The following is a 23,721-nucleotide window of genomic DNA, read 5'->3' as shown; positions in this document are numbered from 1 at the left end:
CGCGTCCGGTTGCCCAGCAACGCCAGGCCGCGCGGCGCCGGCCCCCCCCCCCCCCCCCCCCGCCCCGCCGCTGCGTGACGGCAGAGCGCGCGGCTCCCGCCCCGCGCCCCGCTCGGTTGGCGCCGACAGGCCCCGCGACACGGCTGCGGGCTGCAGCGCGGGGCCTGACGCCTCAGCGCCCCCCTGCTCCGTGCGGGTGGCCGCGCCCAGCTCAGGCCCTCTGAGCCCCCGCGGGAACAAGGCTGGCGCCGCATTTTATCATTATTTTTTTTTTCAGTAAAGAGCCATTATTACGTTCCCCTCGCGCAAATGTGTTAATACGAAGGGAAAACCTGGACAGCCCTAGCTTGGAAAGGTCTTGCCGAACGAACTCACGGGATGCAGGAAGGCCCGCGATGCAAGCACAGCAAATAAATGAAGCAGGAGTCCGTGTTACCAGCGCTCTACCAAAGGCTGCGTTGTACCCGCCAAACGGCTGGGACAAGGGGCCTTAAATCAAGCTGCTCCCAGGTTTTCAGCTATTACATATTTGATACACGCAAAACTATAAAAGCAGTAACAGATCGAACTTCCTGCTAGTTCCACGGGACAGCCCGGGCGCCAGAAGCCCGTGAAAGGCTCCTCTCCCCTCAGACAAATTAGTTCAGCCAACAGCAAGTCCCAATCCTGCTACTCCTAGTGTTGGTTTGTTCTCTGCTATTTCCCCACTACATCAATTCTTCCCAGACATTTTTAAATTACTTCCCTCAGGAGGCCATCCGTGCCTGCTAAGGATCACCCCAGATCTCGTTTTCCTGCGTGCAACATACAACAGTCCTTCCCAATCCCATTCTTCTGCCCCACCTCTGGCTAAATCCCACCGTACCATGTAATGCAATTTCTGTTCCTCCTTGGTGTTTTGACAGCAATCACTATGAGTGAATCATGGCCATGTGGATATTAAACATTTTCTTCAAAAAGTCCACCACTCCTAAATCCAAAACAATAGGGACACAATGCTGGAAAGGCTCAGAAAAAGGATTGCACCATTCTATAAAAGTATATGAAATCTGAATTCTTAAAAAAGTAAGAGAACTTCCTTTGGATTTCAGCTAAAGAAGAAAACACGCCCGATTTCCTACCATCCCACAGCAATCCACAGAACAAGCTAATGCTGTAATATTGCTATATTGTTATGAAATTACTTCATTACTCTATAAGTGCAGGCTTGATGGTATGTCAGAGAACTAGCAGAAGTTTTTTAATTAACCTGTGCTTTTAGGCAGAAGTTCCTCACCTTTTTTTTCTTTTGACAGGAAAAAACATTACCAGCTTCAATATTTGAGAAAAAAAAAAACCACAACCCTCAATATGTCAAGTTTTCCTCATTTGATAGTCTAGAAACTATGTTTGTTCAATTGCAAATAATTCCAAGTTAGTGGAACTAGCTGTTTGCATTTAAAGTTTTCATTTCTAAACCCACACAACTGTAAAGATCGCCTCAGACAGCATAAATAATCCATGTAATATGCTCGAGTCTTACAGTTTTGTGCCTACTGTGAAATTTAGGGAACTTCAGTATCTCAAAGTAGCATTAAAATCTACAGGAAAGAAAATTCCAGGGGTGCCCTGCATTGACTGTCATGCCTATGTTAACTGGTTAAACTGGTTATTCAGGTAACATTGTTCCAAGGAGATATTATCCAGCTGCTTACAGGCTGGGTTCAGTATGGCCACAGAATCCAGGAAGCAGATTTATCATCCCAAACCTGCTTCAAATCGGTCTATGGAAGAACCAGTCTCAGCACACAAGGGGGGGTGTGGGGGGGAAGTATCACCACATGTGGATTCACACAATTCCTACCTGCCATTATAGGCCAAAAATGTTCACCAATCCCAACACAGCTGCACCTGTATGGATTAAAAAAAACCCAAACATCTGGAAGAAGCTACTTAAAAGCATATGCTTTTGTGTTATCTCAATTTTGTAAAGCAAATGTAGTTCCACTACTGTTGCAGACAAGAATATTTCTATAGCTGTGTCAAGCAAATCACTCTGTTGGCTTCTGAGTTTGTACTACTTCTGGAAAAATTCCACTGCAAACATATCAAATTCATAAGAAACCATCTTTTCTTTGTATTTACCTGACTAGCTAACTTCACCAAGGTCGCCAAAGACGTCAAAACTTGATAACTCGGCTGCAGTCTAGCTCCGCAGAAGGAAGAGTATTTTAAACTGTGCAAAAATAGTGGTCAATTTTATTAAGTTCTACTAGACATGAAGAGTATTTTTATTATTCAGAAACCTAAATGTGTGCATGTTCAAGTACTGCTGGCATCCAGAGAACCAGTCAAAACTAGCGTCTGTCATCAGTTCAGACAGTATTCAAGCGTAAAATGGTTGATATACTTAACAGCATCAATAAGGTTAAAGCAAGATTAAACTAAAGCCTTATCTAAGCAAATGTCTGAGGTCTGTTAGACACCTCTGGGTCTGCTAGTTACATAAACAGTTCCAAAGAAAAAAATAAAGCTAAGTTGGGATGTACAGACCTGAAAATAAAAGTCAATTGCCTAATGCGTGCATTTAGCAAGATTTCAACAGCACTGCTTTTCTGATCTACTCTTCTACGCACTCTTGTTGCAGCCACACCTGCTCCTTTTAGCCTTCTCACCTTCCTAAGGTTGGGCAAGTCTTGAACACCCTTGCCAACTAGCCTCCCTTTTTCATCAGCACTCACAGAGATGTTTTTTCTGTAGCCTGACATATGGGCAGAAACACAGATGATGACATTTGTAGAACTCATATTTTTTCCTGATGCTAGTTCATGCATTTAAAAAAAAACAACATAAAATCTAAATCTTGAGCACAGTATATATTTTACTTCAATGTATTTTAATACCCTTCATCAATCAGTACAATTAATTGTGAGTTAAATAACTTACTTCATTTTCTCAGAGCCTTCTTTTCCCATTAATCGCAAGATTAAAAGGACCAAAATTCTTGTCAAGGTTCAGCAGATACATTAGCAATTGGTAGACTAAGTCAAACTACTAAAATGACAAGTCAGTTGAGTTATTAATAACCTATCCTCCTACTAAAAGAATTGTTTTCGAAACAGTATGACCTCAAAGTGAAATTCAACTCATCTTTCTAAAAATCAGTAGGATTTAAAGAGTCCAGCAAACATCATGGCCCTGTCTTCCCAACTTGTTCTGAGCAGGAAAACAGAAGTCTACTTGAATGGATACACTACAAAAAGTTTGGAGTTTTTTAATCCATATATTTAAAAGACCCTTCCTCTGATTTAAATATTTCACTGACACAAGGGAGGCTGACAGTCCACTAATTAAATCGCACAACACTGAATTAACTCCCTTAATGAATACACACTGTAAGCAGAACTGTACACTTGACACCCCTCTGCCCCCTTGTTTTCCTCTCTATATTTTATATTTCAGGACAGTTAGCTAGTTTTATTTCAACAACAGATGTCATTTCCAAACACGTAATTTTCTTCAAGGCCCTGGTACACAGGGAAATGTCTCGGGAAGGTGCTGTTTTAAATCTAGTTTCAAGTTTCTCAGTTGCCTTTTAACTACTCTTTTCCTCTAACAATCTAGTAAAAAAAGATTCTTCACACCACCTCCTAATACCTGAGGACAACGGCTTAAATTCTTGTTCTAGTTATCAACAACAGGCATTCAGAAATTACTTATACAAGCTCCAGCATAGCATCCATCTTCTCAGCTGCTCTACCTGAATTAAAACTGTGCTCACTTCAATTTTTCTCGGCAGGGTTTTGTTGTGGTGAATAGAGTTCTAAGAACTCAAGGCCAGCAAATGCAATTAAAAGTATAAATACTGAAAGCTTTGCTAACAAACAATGGGTGTTGAAGATCTGTGTAGGAACAGTAAAACTGAAACTACTAGATTCATTTAGCAAAGGCACATGCCCTACTTTTACTAATGTTTTTGAGTACCTTTAAAATAAGAAAAAGCTATTTTAATGATTAAGACAAGCTTTAGTTACTTCATCCATTGTGCTAACCTTCAGAAGCCCAACATGTTATACATTTATACTACAAGAAAAAAAGTTTTAATTATCTTTGCATTGTTAAAAATACCCAAGCCAGTATTTCAATACAATTCTCAATATCAATATGAAGAAAATACTAAATACTTTGAACAGTCTTAATGTTTTTATGGCTTTTAATAAACCACAGCTCTCAAATTGTATGGGCAGACACAAAATTTACTATCTGAAAGGCAGGATAACTGAGACAATTAAACAAGAAGTGTTAAGATTTTCTTTGCCACTCCCCCAACCCCATGCTTTCCTACTGCTCTGAAAGGCAGGATAGATATTTTGATGTTCATATAAAAACAATAAAGAAGTTGAGATGCAGATGGAATTTGCTCGACTGATAGGCAGTTAACAGGCTGCAACACAACATGGCTAGGAGTAATGCAAAATTAGCTCACTGGAGAAAGGAACAATTAACAAGTGCACTGGAAAGCACCTGACTGCAGGATACCCTTTATTATGTTACTTTTATAAAAAAAAGGTTAGAACTGCTGCTGAAGCCCCACTGCTCTTCCTTTGTAACTGTATTTCTCTCTCCTTTCTCACAAGTTCCTTTTTTCTAAGCAATAAGGTCTTTATGACAGAAGCCCTACTTCTTACAAAAGCAAGCAACTTAAAACTTAAATTATTTGATTGTGTCACCTAAATGTCTTGCAATTCTCTCTCCCTTCAGGGGGAAACAATGCACTATTAATGTCTGATGATTCTCAGTGTCCAGTTTTAGAGGACATCTTACAGAAATCTACCTTCTCTTTGCATAGCTACTGAAGAGGCCACTTGTCAAGCTGACATTCCAATGAAGATTGGATCTTCAGATTTTACCAAGAGTTTGTCTCCTTAGCAAGAATAGGCTGGCAGTCCCTCTATTATTTTTTTTGGTTGTTTGCTTTGTTGTAAATGTCTCAGTTCTCCTCGTCTCCAGATCTTAGAACTGCTGCCCAGTGGTTGGGCAGAGTCACTAACGTACAGCCTTAGGCAAGTAAAAAATAAATACTACAAGTTTGAGCAGTCATTTCTCCATCCCTTCACCAGTCAGTAGCAGCAACAACTGATACAGACCCATCAATGTTCCACTACAGTACAGATTTTCAACAAACACTAAGTTTTATCAATAAAGCACAGTTCACTTGCTTTGTTGATGAAAGTGCATTAGAGTTCCTGTTTCTCTCCACTAACAACAGTGGAGTCAGACGCAACAGGAACCTTACTACTTCCAGCAAAAACAGCATCAAAAGCAGCTTCCTGCTCCTGTGAAGTCACAGTAGCAGTGGATCCTCTAACAGATGTGTTGGTAAAGGCTGGTCGTTGCTCTGTAATCCCTCCCATGTCAACTCTTCTCCTACCTCTTCTTTTGCCCAGGATTTTGATGTAATTAGCTGGCACAAGTCCTGTTGTTTGGCCATCACAACTAGCCAAAAGCCAACCACGGATTTTGGGTTGTTGTTCTGAAGAAGAAAACGCAAATATGTCAAGTCACAAAACAATTCAAAATACATGGCAACTGAGGCACAAATACACCAGAAAGTAGATGACACGAACAACTAACTCATCATGCAGAGAAAGTATCTGTGACAAAAGGTGAATACAAATTACTTTACAACAGAAATGACCGGGATCTGCACTGGTGAGGTGAGCTGAAGCAGACTGTGAAGTGCAAGTTGTTCTGAAATTGATGACACACTGTGCTGCACATGTCCAGGGATTTTCACAGCTGTGCAGCACATGTGAGGAAAAGGTAACCACAGGGGTAACCACAAAGCAAGTAAGTTCAGACTGTGTCATCTCTTAGGAAAATTGAATAAAACTACTCAATAAGTTTTATTAAAAAGCAAGTAATAACTTATCAAAGGACAAAAATCAGTGTGGATGAAGAGTTTGGTCACATAATTTTTTTTTTGTTTTAATTTTCAGGCTCTCAGATGTTACTTCACATGTGATTGAAAAACTACATACCAAATGAAAACTTTACCTTTGGGTGCTAATTTTAGCATGTCACCAGCACGGAAAGAAATTTCTTCTTCTGAGAGGGCACTAAAATCATATTCTGCTCTTCCAACTACATGATCATCTTCTCCACTTGCCCAGTTGCTAGACACTGTTTCCAAGAATAAATGAAAAGTTTATCTGCCTTAAATTATAAAGTTCAGTGTTTTTTAAAGGAGAATGAAGAAAGCACCTTAACTTCTTTGATAAAACTTTTCTAACAGACAACTGACAGGAGTAATAAACTAAGTGTGATTTGCTGAGTTAATCCAATCAATACTTTTCCCCCTGCCCCAACTGCCACATCTAATAGAAAGGAAACAAACAGGAACCACAGTTTTGGAATCGCACAGAACTCACCATGAAATTGCATCCTAACTCAATAAAAGTCTGCTGAAACAGGTTGTTACTTGTATCATGTGCATAAAAGTCAGTATTGTACCCCAGTATCTGTTAATCTTTATTACTGTGGTATAAGATTAATCACTACACACATGATAACAAAAGGAACAATATATGCTGCATTCCCCTTTTGCTGAAGATCAGCTTTACCTGTTTCTTCATCACTGTATGTAGAAAGCAGCTTCCAAATCAGATAGGGACCTCCCATTATCACAGCAAAGAACAAGAAAATGGGCCAGGATTTTGCAGAGTTAGTTGCCTTGTCTTCAAGCCCAACGCGAGCTACTGTCCCCTGACTTTCAGCCCACAAATCCTCGTTCTCCGAGCTTGTCCGCAGACCTAGTAAACGTTGTAGACGTTGGTAGAGGTATCTTATAGTTCTCACCAAAGCGAAAGCTGAAAACACCTTTGTGAAGTGTACTTTGAGGCGCGAGAAGTGATTGGCGACATCCAGCACAGCTCGGAAACTGTTGTACACAGCTGAAAAGGTGGCATCCATCATCATGCTGACAGAGGCAAACGCATGCACAATGCTTTCAATGGACTGAAATGCACCTCTGCTGCTCTCTTCAGCCTGCTGAACAAACCTGCTGGGAGGAATATCATCAGCACGAAAGCGGTTATAACCCAGACCACCATATCCATAACTGTAAGGACTATAGCTTCCATAAAACGAGGTTCCGTATGAACCATAGCCTGGAGAAAAAGAACTACTATATGCTGGCCTGAAAGCGGTCAGACTACTGCTCCCCACTTGCTGTGATGGTCTTGGCAAAATAGGTGGAGGTATTCGTGCAACCGTGGGTTGTCCAGGTCTGGTCAGCACATTGTCACCCAAGTCAGGAGACCTAAACAAATACAGAGAAGCAAGATCAGGACTCAGAGTTTAAGTTTCTATTTTCATTTCCCAAGGGTTATTGACTAACTGTATAAATATGTCAGTGCATTTCAGCAGTGCTAGGCAAGGGAACCTGGTAGCCAAACACTCAGTACATTGCACAATGTTTTGTGGGGAGTAAAAATTCTAGTCAGGAAATACAGGTCTATCAAACATAATGAGATATTAAGTGTAAATGTGGAACCACTGAATATCTAAAATGATGACATATCTGAAACGTCCACATAGAAAAACTTTCAGCCTATTTATTGTGTGACTAAGAAAGCATGAAATGCTGCATCTATGTCCATCAAACCTGATGCTGTAACACCTGTGCCATTTTACTGCACACAAAAGCCTCTCATATGCACTACCAAGAATAGTTACAAATTTTTCAATCTGAAAGCTTTATTTCTAATACTTGTTCCCAGCTCTCATATACTATGAGCCAATGATACAGCAGAAAGTTTGAGAGCTCCTTTAAAACCACCCTTAGAGAAAAGGGTGGTGTGACCTAATTGAGAATCCCAGTAATGACACAACAACATATGCAATGGCTTTGGGTCCCCAGCTTCCCCCTCTACCCAAACTACCTAATCACCTTTATGGAGCATGTCAAGGGATTCTATCTATTACTGTTAACTGTTGGCAGAAAGAGGTATTATGAGTTATTCGCTTTTAATTTAGTAAACTTTTGTTCCTTTGTATGCCCGTAAGTTTAAATAATTTTATCTTTGCTCTTCGTAATAAGACCATATGTGTACTAGACTGGTACTTGAATTCTGTCAAGTAGCTGTCCAACTTTTGCTGCTTCATTGAAAAGCCAATCACATATCGTCATCTAAAAGTCAAACACCGTGGTCATTTCCCATGTTTACAGCCTCATCCCATGACTTCCCACTTCTGTAGTCCATTAAATTCACAGGAAAAACAAAACAAGCAAGCCAAACAAACAACATAAGAAGAAAAGTCAAGTCTGAATGGCAAGGGAGCTGCTTCTTTCTGCACTGCTTTCTGTGTGAAGCATGCTTGGTAGGGAACAGCCTTCTCTCAGCCAAACTTGCGTGTTTCCACAGCAATTTTTATTTTATTTTTTTTTTACACCGTTTGCTTTTTCCATCATAAGACTATAACTCTCTCAGCAGTTAAAATCAGGAGCAAACATAAGTTACTACCATAGAGGTATTGCAACTCACGAGGTTACACCACGTTCCCCTCCCCAACAGCGCATTGAGGACCCCTCGTTTTCAGCTGCTTGAAGCAATTTAAAATGAGCGAGGTGACTCCACCAAGGAAAATTAACACCCGATTTCTCGCTGAGCAAGCTCTAGCTTGCACCGAAAGAGCAAGGTCTCTGTGGAATGTTCAGTCTTGGGCCAACCTTTTGCCCAGCATCCGCTCGCTGTGCCTGCAATCGCTGGTACAAAACGAAACCCCCCCTCCCCGCCGGGCACACGACCCCTCAGCAAGAGAGGGCGAACGACCCCGAGCCACCCCAGGAGACAACCCACCCCCCTCGGGCCGCCCAAACCGACCAGCCCCCTCAGAGCTCTGCCCAGCCACCGGCCGGCGGGGGCACGGCCCGACCTTTGCGCTCGCTTCAGGGGAGAAGGCCGAGGCGGGAGGCCTGGGGCGGGGGGAGGGAGGCGGAGACGCAGCCGCCCCGCCGGCACCAACACCCCCCCCCCGCCACGGGCCAGCGAGACCCGGCGCACACACTCACTGGAAGGCCGGTGCCACCGTGCCCGCCAGCCGCCGGTTCTCCCAGGGCTTGGGAGGCGGCGGCTGCGACGCCATCTCCGCCTGGCCGCGGGCCCCGCTCTGCCCCCGGGCCCGGCCCGGCCCGGCCCGGCCCGCCGCGCTCCCCTGCCCGCCCACCGGCAGGCGCCACGCGGGAGCGCCGAGCAATCCACCAGCCGCCCGCCCGGGCACGGCCTCCCGCCGCGCCGGCCCATCGACGCGCTCCGCCTCGCCTCCGCGCATGCCTGCCGCCGGCGGCCTCGGCCGCCCCGGGAAGGCGGGGAGAGCGGCGTGGGGGGGCGGGGCGGCGAGGCCGCGGCGTGGAGCGGGGCGAGGGCTGCCGTGAGGCGGTCGCCGCTCCCCGGGCGCGGGGCGGGCAGCGGCGGCGACGGGCCGGAGCCCATCCCCGGTGCCTCCGGCCTCCTGCGAGGTGGGCGGCCCTGGGCGAGGCGCCCGTCCCGGTGTAGCGGCGGCGGGCGGGGGGCGGGGGGGGTTCCCTGCCCGGAGGCCCGAGGGGGGGTGCGGGGGTTCCCCCTGGGCGGCCGGCCCCGGGCAGGGCAGGGCTGGGCTGGCCCGGTCGCGCTCAGCTTCGCCGTTCCGCGGTGAGGGGAGAGGCGGGCTCCGGGTCCCGGCGGGGCGGGGCGGGGCGGCTCCCTGGGCCCGGTGTCTGCCCTCGCGGCGCGGGTGCAGCGCTGCGGGGCCGGCGCGGAGCCCGCCCGGGCCGCGGCCGAGCCCCTGGGGAGCTTTTCGGGGCTCTTCGCTCGCCTCTCGGTTCAGGCCCTGGTAGCGCGGCCACCGTGGTGTCCGGAGTTCCGTCTGATGAACACTCGCATAAAAGTACGGGTTTGGGGTTTGATTCTTTCTTTCTTTCTTTACTTATTCTGGCTAAGTCCTTCGTTTTTACAGCTTGCCATAACGAGCCCAAATCCATGGGCAGCTGTAGTAACTGAATCAGTAACTTCTCCCGTGCTGTGAAGGTTTTCCATGTTGAGGTATTTCTGTGCGAGGTGCTCCTGAGTAGGGTAGGACATCAGAGGTGAAGCAGGCTGTGGCTGGTAGGGAGAACGTCGTTATATCCTGCTTTTACGCTGTCTCTTGCAATACAAAAACTATGGGGATAGCAAACATTGCATACAGGACCTAAGCCACAGACAAAATCAGGTGATTCATCTGTCAGTATATATACAGAAAAAAAATATATAACCTCTCAGGAGATGTGTATATCTTTATCCACGTCTATGTATCTGTCTCCACAGGTGGTGTGGAATTGCTTGTAGAATTCCTTGCTGAAGGCTGTAGAGGCAAAAGAATTTGAGAGAGACACTGGAGAAGATCCATTAAGGTTTGCCGACAGGCAGACCACGCCAGGTCAAAGAAATCCCCCAAGCCAGAGGTAACTGGAGGCAGAGAGCACTTGGTAGAGGTGTGTGCCATGCACGCATTTATTTTCTGTTGCATCTGTTTGTCCCTACTTTGGATGACAGTAAACTAACTGAACCTTTGATCTGAACTACTGTGGTTATTCTTACACACTTCCTAAAGTTTCCTAGATAGCCAGTAAGGGGGAGCACCTCACTGGAAATCTCTCTTTTTCTGTATTTATTTTTTTTAAGCTGAGCGTTCTATCCCACTGTTTAATTTCAACCAAATAAATTAGTCTGTTCAGAAGTTCTGGGAAGAGAGCGTGACAAAAAAATTGAAGGAGCTAATGGGTAGGAAAGACTTCTTTTGACTTTAGGGCTTTGTATGACAAAATGAGGTGGCATCTGTTTGGGGGTTGTTGTTGTTTTTTCTTTGATTTTAACAGTTTGATTTTTTAGTTGCTACAATTTTAGGAGGAATTTCCATGTTATGTTTGCCTTAATACCCCTTAGCTCCACCGGTCTTCTCCATTCGGTAAAGAATAACTTCTCACATAACACACTTTATCAAGGATAAAACTTTGGGCAAAAGCTCAGTGTACTTTTGCCAGGACTCTTGACTTCAGGTTTTCCTAGGAAGTACAGAAGCTTTTTCCCCAAGTAAGTGGTCTTTTTGGGTTGATCTTCCAGTTATCTTGTGCCTTTCGTTTAAGACCAGCACATACCCTAAACTTTCAACAGAGGACAAAAACAACCAACTACTGATTCTAAATATGGTGCAGTTAAGTGAGTCCTTTTTTTATTGTTGAATTGCTTAATTGTGTTTATTCTAAGCTTTTTTTTTTTTTTTTTTAGTTTTAGAATTACCCAGGATGTTTTCACTAACAGAAAAGGACAGGCCAATTGTTCAGCTGTTACTGAACACTGGGACTTGCCCACGATGTGTTTTGAGGTTCCGCTGCGTGGGATCACAGACAATTTATAGACGTCCATACAGGGTTTGTTCTTTGCATTCCTAATTAGGATGTGTCAACATAGGAATGTGGTCTTCTTTGCGCTACCTTACAGGAGAAGGGTGTTGCATTCTTGGGCTCTTTGCCTGAGATGAAAATGCTTTGCAAAATGAGTTATGAAAAATGACTGCTGCTACACTGTGCAGTTTTGAGAAATTACAAGAATCATAGAATGTAACAATTTTTTTGTGTTAAATGATGTTAAGTTTGACTGTGAAAGTAACTATGTATTTGTGAAAGCACCAGAAAACAGGGCGTGTTAGCTTCTGCAGGACATGGTGCTCACACTTTTGAAGCAGAGCAACCTTGACAGTTCCCTCCATTCTTTTTACTTTAATAAGTAGTAAAGGAACTGGACAGTGCAGCTGATGCAGAGGAGGAACTCCAAACTTTTTTTGCCTCTACTTCCTTCTTCTTTCAGTAGAATTGGTTAGGGGGAGGTAACTGAAGAATTGCAGAGAGCAGGTTAAGGAAAAATCTGTGTCAATCAGACAGTGTTACTAGGCATCCTTTTTAGCTGACCTTAGTGCTGAAATTCAGTGTTATTCACATTTTTCCTAGCTGTGCACAATAATTCTTGCCTTTCTTGTATTTGATACTTCTCAACTTGGTTTTGGCTATTCTCTTCTATGTTGGTTCTTTGAGACCTCTCTCATTGTATAGGCCAAGGAAACATGTCCATTTGCCTGGTCTAATGCCTTGTCTTTATGCTTGCATCTTCTGGTGTCTGGCTTGATTCTTCGTTCAAGTTTAGACTCTCCAGAATTCATTTTTTAACGTCTGTCTTCCTTATCCTTTTACATTTTTTCTCAGTCATTTGAGAAGTCTTCATTCTATATGCCGTGTTTTATTCTTTTGCATCTCTACCTAATTTTCCTCTGAGTTGCAACAACACAGTGACTGCTGTCCTTGTTACCGAAGACCTTTTAATAAGTCTTTCTTTCTGAACTGTCTTGCCTCTATCTCTCATCCTTCCTAAAATTCACAGACATGCAGTTAATTCTTCTCCCTCCTCACCAGCACATCTTTTAATTTATGTAGGCTTCTCTCTTTATATGAGTATGTATTTAATATCACCCTCTATGTATCTAGTGTCACCCTCACCTGTGTCTCCTCTCATTTTCTTCTCATACTATGCTAGGCAACTCTCTCCCTAGCCATCTAGACTAACAGAGTTGTAGGAATTAAATTCTAACATAATATAAATGCCAAAAAAGGCAATAAACATCTGTTTTCATTGAATAGTGATGGGATCAAAGATAAATGTGTTTCTGCAAGTCAGTCCTGTAAAATGTTTTCACTATTCTTGGCTGATAAATAAATCTGCTCAGCAAAATTCAGTTTAATAACATTTTGAACGAAATGCAGCTTGGAGCTTTTTGATTGTATAGATGTCTTGGTATAAATTCCAAGTTAGTAATTACATGCACTAAGGCTAAACTGGAAGGTTTGGTACTGCCTTCTAGAATTGTGTTTGTAAGTGCTTGTTTACAGCACCGGAGAAATGAGAAAAAAACCAAACACAACAAACAACAACATGATGCCTTTGTTTGTGTTAGGATTTGATGAAGGATTTAGAAGAATTTCTGAAAAATCAAGAAAAGGAAGATACCGTTTGTTGTGACGTAGTGGATCCACCTTGTAAGAGAATCAGACTTGAACACACAGAAGAAGGGCCTGATGATGTGAACCACAATGGAGCACTCCAGCAGATTCCTTCGGTTAATGATGAAAATACTGCAGTGGAGAACTCTGCTGTGAAGGTTTGCAATGTGTGTTTGGGAATTCTTCAGGAGTTCTGCGAGGCTGACTTTGTTAAGATGGTAAATAAACAGTATTTAACCTCTTATGTGTACCTTTATTGGAGCTTGTGTGTGGTGTGATCTGTAGTATAGAGCTGGTGATTAAAAATACCATGCAGTTAAACAATTGAAAAATAACCAGAGAACAAACTGGAGCATTTAACTGCTTCAAGTATTTGAAGTGTAGATGGCGCCGTTCAACTATATTCTGCTTCTTGTCAGTGTTTGCATCCCTCCTGTGCAGCTGGGAAATAAAATCTATCTGTGTGACCGTATTTTACCCAGGCCTTGCCACAATGTAACTTTTTTTTTTAAAAATAGCAGTGCAGGTGCAATGGAATGACTGCTAGGAGCATATTTTCCTAAGAAAAGGGCTTACAGATAATGTAGTTACATTAATTTAGGAGACAACCTGAGGTTCAGCTGCTTAGACTACAAGGGAAAATGAGGAGGCATCAACTGTTATTCAGTTTAACTACATGTTCCTAGTATAGCAGGACTCTGTCTTTAGAATGTACTACTATTTAGAAAGCCACAGAGGAAGAAAATGGTGTGGGGATAAAACAGATTGTAGATAAGGGAGAAAATATGAGTTGGGAGAGAATATAGGCATAGTGACTGTTGCAGACATCACCTCTGAGCCGTAAAATGGCTTATGTGACAAACTGAAATATCAGCTAGAAAAATCACACTTGCATTTGAGATGTTTAAAAATGTTTAACTAGAAAATAATTCAGTTAATAGCATGAATATATCTAAAACTGAGACTAAACAGAAAGCATAGTGAGTATTTTCTGTTGTTGCAGTGCATAATGTTTCTTTTTTGTTTCTGTTGGCAGAGTATATATACTTCTAAGACTTGTTCTAATACTAAAAAGTATACTTCTAAGACTTGTTTCAGAGTTACTTTCTTACGTAGCAATGGAAAATCTGACAGCATTTGTTAAGGCATCACAAAACCTGATTACTTTCTAAGGAAATTTCCTTATCTGAGATGATGATGATTTAACTTTGAAAGCTCAGAATTCAACTTTAACATTCACTAAAATCGCTGACATTTTGGACAACTCCTCCATGTGTGTTAAAGCTTACTTCCAGTATGGACACCTAGCCATCAGCTCTTGCTAGCCTACTTCAAAATGTTTGATTTGTGTTTGGGTTCTCATTTTATTTCCAGTGACAAACAATGATTTTTTACCTTGAGGAGTGACTATGAATTAATACTGAGGATACCTGTTTATTTCTGTATAATCCCAGGACCTTAAACATTTTTATTGTAGAATTGTATCAGTTCCATGGAGAAAAACATTTTAAGTCAGCTGTTCTAGTGTTTGGTCACTGTGGTGTAAGGTGTTACAGCAAGATTTTCTAGACAGTTGGTCTTAGACTTAAAATAGTGAGTTAGGTTGTTTCATAATGCCACAGCAATAAGGATACAGTTTAATAATATCTTCTTTTATTCTGCTGCAGTAGGGGGGTTGGACTCAATGATCTTCAGACGTCCTTTCCAAACCCTCTGATTCTATGATTCTTTTTTTGAACTAAACAAAAAAGCTGACATTTCAATAAGTTGTTAGGGATTACTCTGGTTTGTATGTTCGGCATCTATCTGAATGTGTATTAATGTGGATTTACAGTGATTACACTAGAATAAAGAATATCCTAAAAGATTATCAACTCAGTTTCATTGATGTGGTTTAATACTACAATCCTTCTCTTGCAGGTGTGCCAGAAGGTTAATTCCGCTGACTACCAGTTCACTAGTTTTGTATTTTCTGTCTCTCTACCCCCACAGCTGTCTGTCAGGGAGGTAAGTGTTTACAGATACATCTCCATAACGTAAATGCATAATAAATAAAGTAACTGTGAAATGTACAAGCTGGAGCTGTTTTGATTTTTAATTGCTATTGTTTAAAAAAAACAAAAACACATGCTGGAAGTGAAGTCTGCTCTCCCTTTTTGATGAGTATTATTTTAATTAATAAAGTGTCCGAGTCACTTCAGTTTTCAGTTAGCCCAGGAGTTACTTTACATCTGAAAATCTAAAAGGAGTTTCTTTAAACCCTTGGTGTATTGTTCCCTTTAATACAGATGCCAGCTCTGCTTTGTGGGTTTTCTCAGAGAAGGAACTGCACAGCTGGTGCCTTTCCTGAAATAAATTATAATTGGAAGTGCAGAATACAAATGAAGGAATTTGAAGATGAACTCTGTGACTGTTCAGCATTTTAAATGATGTCAAAATGCACATTTTAATAGTCACCTGTCTTGGTCATTGTTGAAAGTCTATTGTTGCAAAACTACAGTTTATAGCAGTTGTAGAACTACTTATTTTTATGGCAATTTTAAGCAAACTTCAGTTGTTTACATTTCAGTCATTCTATTACAGAAGATAATGATAACATGGAAAGGTGTATAACCCTAGGTAATTTTTTTTTTTTAATTGAGGGAGAAAGCTAAGCATAGTATAGCTTGATCAATAAGATGCCAATTTTTGCTTAGTTGTGAGCTGTTGTATGATGTTCCCTTGATTTCCGATAAAAAATGCTGCAAAAATAGTATTTTAAAGGGCAAGATGTAAATCTTTGGTAGATGCCTGGTGTGGTAAGATGTAGAAGTGTCAGTGAATGTGGCAGAAAGAAGTGTAGGTCTTCCTGGTTTTATATGTAAACCTGTGGTGAAGTCTGTTCTTATCCCTCACAGTTTGATTGTTGAATAATTTACTACACTTTTAGTGTTGATTTATACTGTTAGTTCTGGCATCTCAGTCAAAATGCCGGTGCAGTAGCTGTGTTGGACTAACATATATTTTACTTCTAAGTCTTCTGGAACATAAGATTCTCTGCTTCCCATCTGAAATTAAGCATAGTTGGTGTGTTTACTTCAGCTGACACTGTCTGGTAAAGTAATGCCAGAATTAATCACTTTGTGCTTTCTGGCTGGATGAACTGCCTTTATTCCCATTTGATTTTATGATCAACCAAAAAATGAAATATGTCAAAAAAAGCACTTCCAGGCTAGGTGAGTATATGGATACATCTGTGCCCATGATTCTCTGTAAAACTCCAAATGTAGGTCAGACTTACTCCGATTTTATGCCTGGTGTAAGCTAAGGTGTTTTAAAATAGAAGAGCCTTATTATTTTTCAGGGTATTATTTATCAGGTCTTTTCCATTTGCAGTCTGCCTTTGCTACTGATTACTGAGGCCATCCATACTCTATTCATTATAGCCTCAATAAGCAAAAAACAAAGTGATGCACAGAATCTTTGGCTAGAGTCCCAGCTGCAATTCCCATGTTATCAAGTTCTTAATACATTTCCATTATGCGTCTTTAGCTTGACAGTTATCATTTATCTAGGTTAAAAATAACTTCTCTTGTTTGGGTTTTTTTTTTTTAGTAGTGTAGCTATGTATTGATGGAGGCAGGGAAAGAAAAATCTGATGCTACACTTCTTCCTCACCCTCCTGGTGGATCTTTGCCAGCATGCCTCAGCAGAGGGTGTTATTGTATTGCAGTTCTGGCTCAGGGATGTTCTCACACTCATCTGAACAAGCAGGGCTAGTGTTTCTGTCTGCTTTTGAGGCAGCCTTGGCTGCGAACAGCAGCCAAAAATAATAGTTTGCTTCAGAGCATTCCTCTTGCTGATTGAAATGTGGATGATAATACTGAGAATGTGTGGACTGGGAAAACTGACTTGGCAAGTGCAGTTGGTAGAAACCCGGATTTAGTACTTTATAATCACTGTCTTCTAAGTGCAATAAATTATTAGTGCGATAAACAGGGATGAGATGTAATTTTCAACATGTCCATCTGCTTCATTCAAGGTATCTTGTCCTTATGTTCAAGCAAACAAACAATACTACAGTGCTTGGTAGAAACCAAGGAATAAAAGTTGTTGTGTAGGTCCAGAAATGAATAGTGAGAGTGAGATAAGTGAGGGGGAAGCTCCAAAACCAGATCTATTGTCTTTGGAAGCAGTTTGGTTTGTCTGGGAGCAGGTCTTTATTAGGAAGTTCCTGCCGTCCTTTCTATTCCATCCCTTCAGTCTTGTCAAATGCTAAACCAGCTGTGAAAGTAGCTGTGCTCTAACTGAAGGAGTAAAAATGGGTGATGGTGGAGAAGGAAGCTCTTTAAAATCATGAGAGTTTATTTACTACATACCCATTTATAATTTCAAAAAATAATTGTTAAAAACAATTGCTGTTTTATTTTACAGTTACAGAAAAGCGGCAAGTAATAGAATATCTCAAATATCTCAAAGTGCTTTATGTTCAAAAGAGGTCTTTCCTTAAATTCTGCGTTTAATTCTTTGAACTGCACTGTTCATGAACATATGTAATTTTATCATAAAAGAACACCCCAAAGACAGCCTCCCCCCCCATTGACCTTTTGTGTGACAGACAGATTTTCTCTGACTTCTTTTTAACAAAATAACAGGAACTGCCTTTTAGTACTACCTTCAACTAATTTAATTATGACAGTTGTCATCCTGCCAAGTCTAAAATGTACGATAGGAGCTGATGGAGAGTGGGACATAAAATGTACATTTGCATAGTATTTGTATCTGTAATGCAAAGAAGCTGTCACTTCTTCCTACAAGTAGGATATTTGATTGAAATAAATCATAAATACAGGAGTCCCAAGTTTATGTCAGACAACTATATTAGAATATGAAGTGAGTCATGCCCTTCAAAAGGGTGACTGTTAGCTATGTCTGTAGACTCAGTTGTGATCCATCATCTTGGTACTTGCTACAAGGACATGGATGCAAATAGCATCTGTAGTCATTACTCCCTGTAGGACTGTGTACCTCACCATGGAATTTCCCATCTCGAAGCTCTTTTCTAAGACAGTGAAAAAATGCTGTGGCTGGGATTGCACATGGTATTTCAACTGTTGCCGCTGTGATCCCTCAGATAGCATTAGAATAATATCCTGCAGCTTGTAATCAATATAGTGCCTGAGCTAGTGTATTTCAGAAATATATTTGCTGTTAAGCATTGCCCTGCAGGCTTGAGCTCTGTAATGAGCATTTTTCATTTTCAAACCACTTCACAAACATAAAGTAATTATGAAGTAGAGGGATCTGATCCCCTGCTTCTTTTGCAGCTGGGAGAGAGCAGGGCAGAGGAATGAAGGCATAGGAGTAGAGGGGTTTGGCTGGCTTGGTGGTTGAATGTGATTTGGAGTTTGGGATCTTTTGGCTTCTGTGCTCACAGTACTCTATTGTTTCCTCTTAATTGAAGTGGGAAAGTAATTTCTTTCATTCTTTTTAAATTTTGAAGCCAAGAGAGAGGAGATTAAGTTCTACCTTTGGTGTTATTTTAGCATAGCTATTTACATATGGAAGTTTTCTCTGTTTTGTATTGTAACCCCATAAAACAGGGAAAAGGAGTGAGATCAGCCACCTCCTGGGTACCAAACCTACATGTGCTTTAAATCAAGGCATATGAGATTTTTTTAAACTGGCATTTGTCAAATGCAGATTTCTAGCCCGAGTTCTAGGGTTGTCATATTCTCTAGTTCAGAATTATGTTCAAGGAATTTCAATTGGAAACTATTTTAAAGTATTATTTTACCTGGGTTATTATTGCAAACAAGATTACAATATACTTCATGGTGTTTTGTGAAGCAGTCTTGCTCGTACTCTCCACACATGCAGGATAATGAATCACCATGAATTTGAGTAGAGTATTCCATCAGTACAACTATATTTATTTTGTTCAGTAGTGTGCAGTTTTGTGTATCTAACAAAGTTTGTGTCCTCTTTCCACCACCCCTCTTTCCCCTTCGTATTCTAGCACTGTTTTTAGGATTTCCTTGTACTTTTGTTTTTTCCCAAGGAAGATAATAGACATTTTTTTATTGAGTTCCTCTATCCGCATGTAAAAGAGATCTATGGTGTGGTTTCTTCTGATATCAATGAAAAGAAGATGTGATCCTAGCTTTGCTCCCTTAAGTTCGATACTTGTTTTCTCACCTCTTCATTGGAATTATTTCCTTGAAAATAGACAGTAGTTCTTTCAACAGGGTTTGGGGGGAGGTTATTCTCAAAGCACCATAGATGAAGAATGAAAGACAGGGAAGGGATCTAAAATTCTGAAGAATTTAAATCAGTGGTGTTCACTGCTTTTCAGATACCAGCTCTTTTGGACCTAGCATGTGTATATATGGTTATATGACAAGTGTATGGAGTCACCTTTCTCTGACACTTTACTAGTTGTCCACAGATTGAAAACTACTAATTTGGATTATTTTAATTTGAGTTGTTTTGAGTCAAACTATTTAGTTTTTGGAATTAATCTTCAGTTAGGATGGTTAGACTATGTGTCCAGACTGTGTATTGACAGTACAGGTTATATTAGTTAGGTGGCATCTTACCAGTCTTAATGTATTTGTTGTTGTTAGTAGAGGAAGAATGGTAAATGTTGCTGCTTTGTTGTAGGAAGCTTGGAGGGGAGTTTTTATCTTCTTATTAATTGCTTTTGCACTGATGAGTGTTCTGTTGACATGGAAACATTGTACATGCCTTCTGAATACCTGTGTCCAACATCAGATTTTTTTCCCACTTAATTAAAAACCTGTTAGAAAGGCCATTTGATGTCATAGTTAAAATTCTGGTTAACAGTAATGCATTTCACTGTAGTAAAGTATGTTTTCATTGTGGTGCAGAGAATGGCAGTCACTCTTGGCCCATGCAGGGGAAGACTTTAAAACCTTAAGCACTGAGCAATTACTAGACTGAAGTAGTAGATCATCTTGTAGAATCAATATGTCATTACAAAGAGAAGGGAGTGAGACTGCAAAGAGATGCACCTCTAAAATGTTTGGCTCCCAGAGCTGAGATTGGGAAAGATGTACTTTTGGAAGCTTTTGGCATAAGCAATGTTGTTTGGAAGTCTTACATTTCTTCATGATTTTTAAATTTGTTCAAGCAGGTTAGTGTTGCACTGATTTGATGGCTGTTGCTCCTCTGTGTTTACTTTTGCATTTTTCTATTGTCCTTTCATACCACTGGTAATTTTAATTTTGCTTTTGACCTTTGTTGTAACAATTAATTTCTATTCTGCTGAGTTCCATTTGTTGACTGTGACACCTAAGTGACAGTTCATGGTCTGCTTTCCTGGGCAGTGTAAGGGCCTGCTACATTATGTTTCTTTACATATATAAGGCTGGTAGAGGTGAGGAACAGAGTTTGAGGAAGTATTTTCAGTGCATGGATTGAGAGCAAGCAAGCATTAGAAGTTGTCCAGAGAGGTGCTGCCGTCTCCATTTTCAAGAGATTTTCAAGAACTCATTGCATAGAGCCCTGAGCAGCCTTGTCTGGTTTCCCAGCCAGTCCTGCTATAAGCACAACATTGGTGGAGAGCTCCTGAGGACCCTGAATTATCCTGTGATCACAAAGGTAAAGCAGATGTTTCTTCTTGGAACCTCTGCTCAAAGAAGTGTGCCAGGAGCTGCTGAAGGTGGCATTCAGAGAGGATCTGCATAAAGTAGGAGGGGCAACTGGGAAATGAAAAAGTAGAACTTAGGGTTGAATCTGCCCGTGATTCTCAAATCACATCTTCTAGCCATTCCTACGTATGCTGTGTGATAAATAATTGTAAGTGAACTCAAGTGTTTGTGCTTGAAAAAAGCTCCCTCTGAGTTACAGAATTATTGCTTCTGTTTGTCAGCTTTCTCATATTCAGCCTAAGTGGTGTGCTTTAAATAAGGGGGCAATCTCTAGGGAGAAGGTTCATGAGTACCATAAGACTAAGTCTTTTATTCATATTTTTTTATAAGGGATGATAACTGAATTTGATTATATATTTTTTTAATTTGTATGTAAATCAGTTTTCATATACCATCCGTTTAGACATTTTATTTTTTTTTCCATTTCTCTCTGCAGTAGATAACTGCTGGTTGCACTTGACTTGGATGTCAGAGTCTGTCTAGTTACAATGTTAATAGCAAGTTTCAAAGTGTGTTTAATGCAGCCTGGTCCTTTTTCTATTTAAAGCCAGATAGGATTTGAGGTGAATTGCAAAGTGATGTCTTAGAAATAAAAGCAAACAACAATTCTATCTTTCCACTTCTAAAGCAAAACCTGAATTAAAGTCCTAATACTTCCTTTTTGTCCTGAGATTTTGAAACATTTTTCCTTCTACTAACAGTCCTTCAAATTGTTGGGAGTTTTGAGCTTTAATTTCACTTGTTTTTTTAATGTTGTTTTTTTTCTCTCTTCTTCCTGGGCATGGCTGGGGACCTATAGCGTGCTGCTTGGCTGCTGGTAAAACAGGAAATGGGGTGAGTAATTTATTTTGGCAACTCTCACACCACTTCTATTAGAGAGTCCTCCAGATTTAGAGAAAGGAGAGAAGTTTTTACTATAACTTTTTTCCAGCACAGTAGAAGTGAGAAACCATTTAATGCAGTGGACCTACTGAGACATGTATGTTAAGAAAAAAATTTAACCAAGCAATTAATGCTGTATTTTCAAGGTCAAGATAGCTGCTTTCATATAAAGGTACTTGGGCTAATAGTTGTCAAATATGTAGACCCCCTGTGTCCTTGGCCAAGTTTTTAACTTACTTGGTATCTTCAAAATTAATCATAAGGAAATTAATAATTGGGATGTGGTGCCATTTTATTTTTCTATTACAATTGTTATAGCTTTTGCTGTATGTCTGAGAGTAACTCCTTTCTACAGACACCATTTGTGTGTTTATCAGCAGGGAAGAAGCTGATTTTATAGTCTTATTATACTATTGTCCAGTTGCCTTGATGCTTATTAAGGATAAGATGACAGATAGTTTGTTGGTTTTGGTTGTTTTGTTTTTGTTCTTATTTACCTGGTTTGACCTTAATTGGGGTTTTTTATCTCTTTTGCTTCATAGTGTGATTATAGCGAGGACATGGCATTTCAACTTGGAGTGCAGGCTGTCTGTCCAACTATACAGCTTTGAGTTAGCTTAATGGTCCTGAGAGGTGTCATGATGCCATCTCTGAGCCAGAATCTTCTTGAACCTGAAAGACATAATGAAATACAACCTCTTCAGATTTAGCTTACATTAATAGTGACTGAAAACTGTTAGTCAGTTAATGGTGAAAAATCAGTAGTGTAGCAAGAAAGATATCAGTGCAGTGGGTGCAAGTATGTTTTTATTCTTTTTTTATACCTCAGTGTTTTGAAATAAATTTAAATGCTTGATTCTTTGTTCTGCTCCGGCATACTCCTATTCCTGGCCAAAAGAGAACACAGTAATTTTGAACAAATAAATTGCTTTTGTGAGCAAAAGGAGAAGAAACAAATTGTCTCAAAGTTACTTGAGGACGCTGATCTAGTCTTTGGTGAAAGCCATCTTGGCTGGAAATACCATTTCAAGATATTCATAGAAAGACGGATTAAGAGGTGATGAATCACTTTCCACTTTGAGACTAATTTAAAAGCAATTGTTTCATTAAAGTGCTCTAGAGAGTATGAGACCCTGTAAGGCAAATATTGCCCACATAGCCTACCATGGGTGCTGTTTGTCTAGGACAACATGCTTTTAAATTTGTTATTTCCTAAACAAGTGGTTTGAAATCATATGCTGGTTTTCTTACAGGCATCTGCTCCTTTTAATTTCTGTCTCCACAAGCACAGATACAGGAGTCAATGCCTGGTCACTGTACCTGGAGTGGTAGTTGAGTCTGTCCCAACATGGTCAACTGAGGTTGTTATCTGGTCTTTTCCTTTTAGGAATTTGTGCTCACTGGAGTTCATACTCTCCTTTAATGAAGGACTAGGTCACCCTTTAGACAATAAAAATAAGTCTAACTTTTTTTTTTTACTTTTTAAAAAAACAAAACAAACAAAAACACAAAAAGCCCAAAGGATTTTTGTGTCTGTCTCTTTCTCAGCTCTTCTCTAGGTATGCTCTGGACAGACTTTTGCAACTTTTGATCTACCATGAAGCTATGGCATGAGTTTCCTCAGTGCATGTTCTTTTACACAGAGAAAAATAAAAAAGAATCTATTTTTAAATGTCAGTGAAAAAATCACTAGCAGATAGAAACATGGAAAAAATAAAATTAGGCTGGAAGCTCCTAAGCAAGTAGCACAGATGCTGCCATGCAGGATCCAGACACTCAGTTTACTTTAGCTGAACTAGATGTTGATGGATCTTGCTGTTATCTGCCTGTGCCTTCTGTCTTTCTTGTGTTAACGTAAGTGCTTATGTGACCACTCAGCTGATCATCTCACTAATCTGGTGGAAAACCAAGACTTTTTTTGGTGGATTAGGGTTTACTTTAAATCTGGTATTACCATGCTGTGTAGTGTCACCAGGCAAGTTCAGTCAGGAATGCATGACCAGAGGCAGGCAGGAGGCAATTTAGTCCTGACGTAGCTTGAGCTGACTGTAGCTACCTTTAGCTACTCCTCCCAAAGTTCTGTGTTTATTGCGAAGCATCTTACCTGGAATCCTGGTCTGGCCTTAATGTTTCCTCAAC

At 40.8% G+C, this 23,721-nt stretch overlaps 2 protein-coding genes across 8 annotated transcripts in view; one reads left to right on the top strand and one right to left on the bottom strand.

The window, feature by feature from the left end:
* Positions 1 to 2,842: 2,842 nt before the first annotated feature.
* Positions 2,843 to 9,223, bottom strand: PEX13 (peroxisomal biogenesis factor 13). The gene is made up of 4 exons (XM_051612997.1): positions 9,053 to 9,223; positions 6,603 to 7,300; positions 6,037 to 6,162; positions 2,843 to 5,512 (listed from the first exon to the last, which is right to left on the bottom strand). The coding sequence occupies exons 1-4, from the start codon at positions 9,124 to 9,126 to the stop codon at positions 5,217 to 5,219; spliced, it is 1,194 nt and encodes a 397-aa protein (XP_051468957.1). The 5' UTR covers positions 9,127 to 9,223; the 3' UTR covers positions 2,843 to 5,216.
* A 143-nt stretch (positions 9,224 to 9,366) lies between these two features.
* PUS10 (pseudouridine synthase 10) overlaps positions 9,367 to 23,721 on the top strand; it is a 33,059-nt gene continuing 18,704 nt past the window's right edge. The window contains exons 1-6 of one of the 7 annotated variants that reach the window (XM_051612991.1): positions 9,367 to 9,499; positions 10,326 to 10,462; positions 11,286 to 11,428; positions 13,003 to 13,266; positions 14,969 to 15,055; positions 21,500 to 21,534. In XM_051612991.1, coding sequence (XP_051468951.1) covers positions 11,303 to 11,428; positions 13,003 to 13,266; positions 14,969 to 15,055; positions 21,500 to 21,534 — 512 coding nt within the window. In that variant the 5' untranslated portion in view covers positions 9,367 to 9,499; positions 10,326 to 10,462; positions 11,286 to 11,302. Of the gene's footprint in view, positions 9,500 to 9,694; positions 9,907 to 10,325; positions 10,493 to 11,285; positions 11,429 to 13,002; positions 13,267 to 14,968; positions 15,056 to 21,499; positions 21,535 to 23,721 lie in introns of those variants that run through there. The other 6 variants (XM_051612990.1, XM_051612992.1, XM_051612993.1 and 3 more) reach the window with 6 other exon arrangements.

This window comes from Apus apus, chromosome 3 (genome assembly GCF_020740795.1).
Source record: "Apus apus isolate bApuApu2 chromosome 3, bApuApu2.pri.cur, whole genome shotgun sequence".
Classification (NCBI taxonomy): Eukaryota; Metazoa; Chordata; class Aves; order Apodiformes; family Apodidae; genus Apus; species Apus apus.
The sequence above is the reverse complement of the archived record's forward strand: the minus strand, read 5'-3'. Positions and strand labels throughout refer to the sequence as shown.

Coding starts and splice junctions, on each gene's coding strand:
- PEX13 (XM_051612997.1), bottom strand. CDS start 9,126: ATGGCGTCGCAGCCGCCGCCTCCCAAGCCCTGGGAGAACCGGCGGCTG. Junction 6,163..6,602: donor ATACAGTGATGAAGAAACAG/GTAAAGCTGATC, acceptor TCTTGGAAACAG/TGTCTAGCAACTGGGCAAGT. Junction 5,513..6,036: donor GCTAAAATTAGCACCCAAAG/GTAAAGTTTTCA, acceptor TTTCTTCTTCAG/AACAACAACCCAAAATCCGT.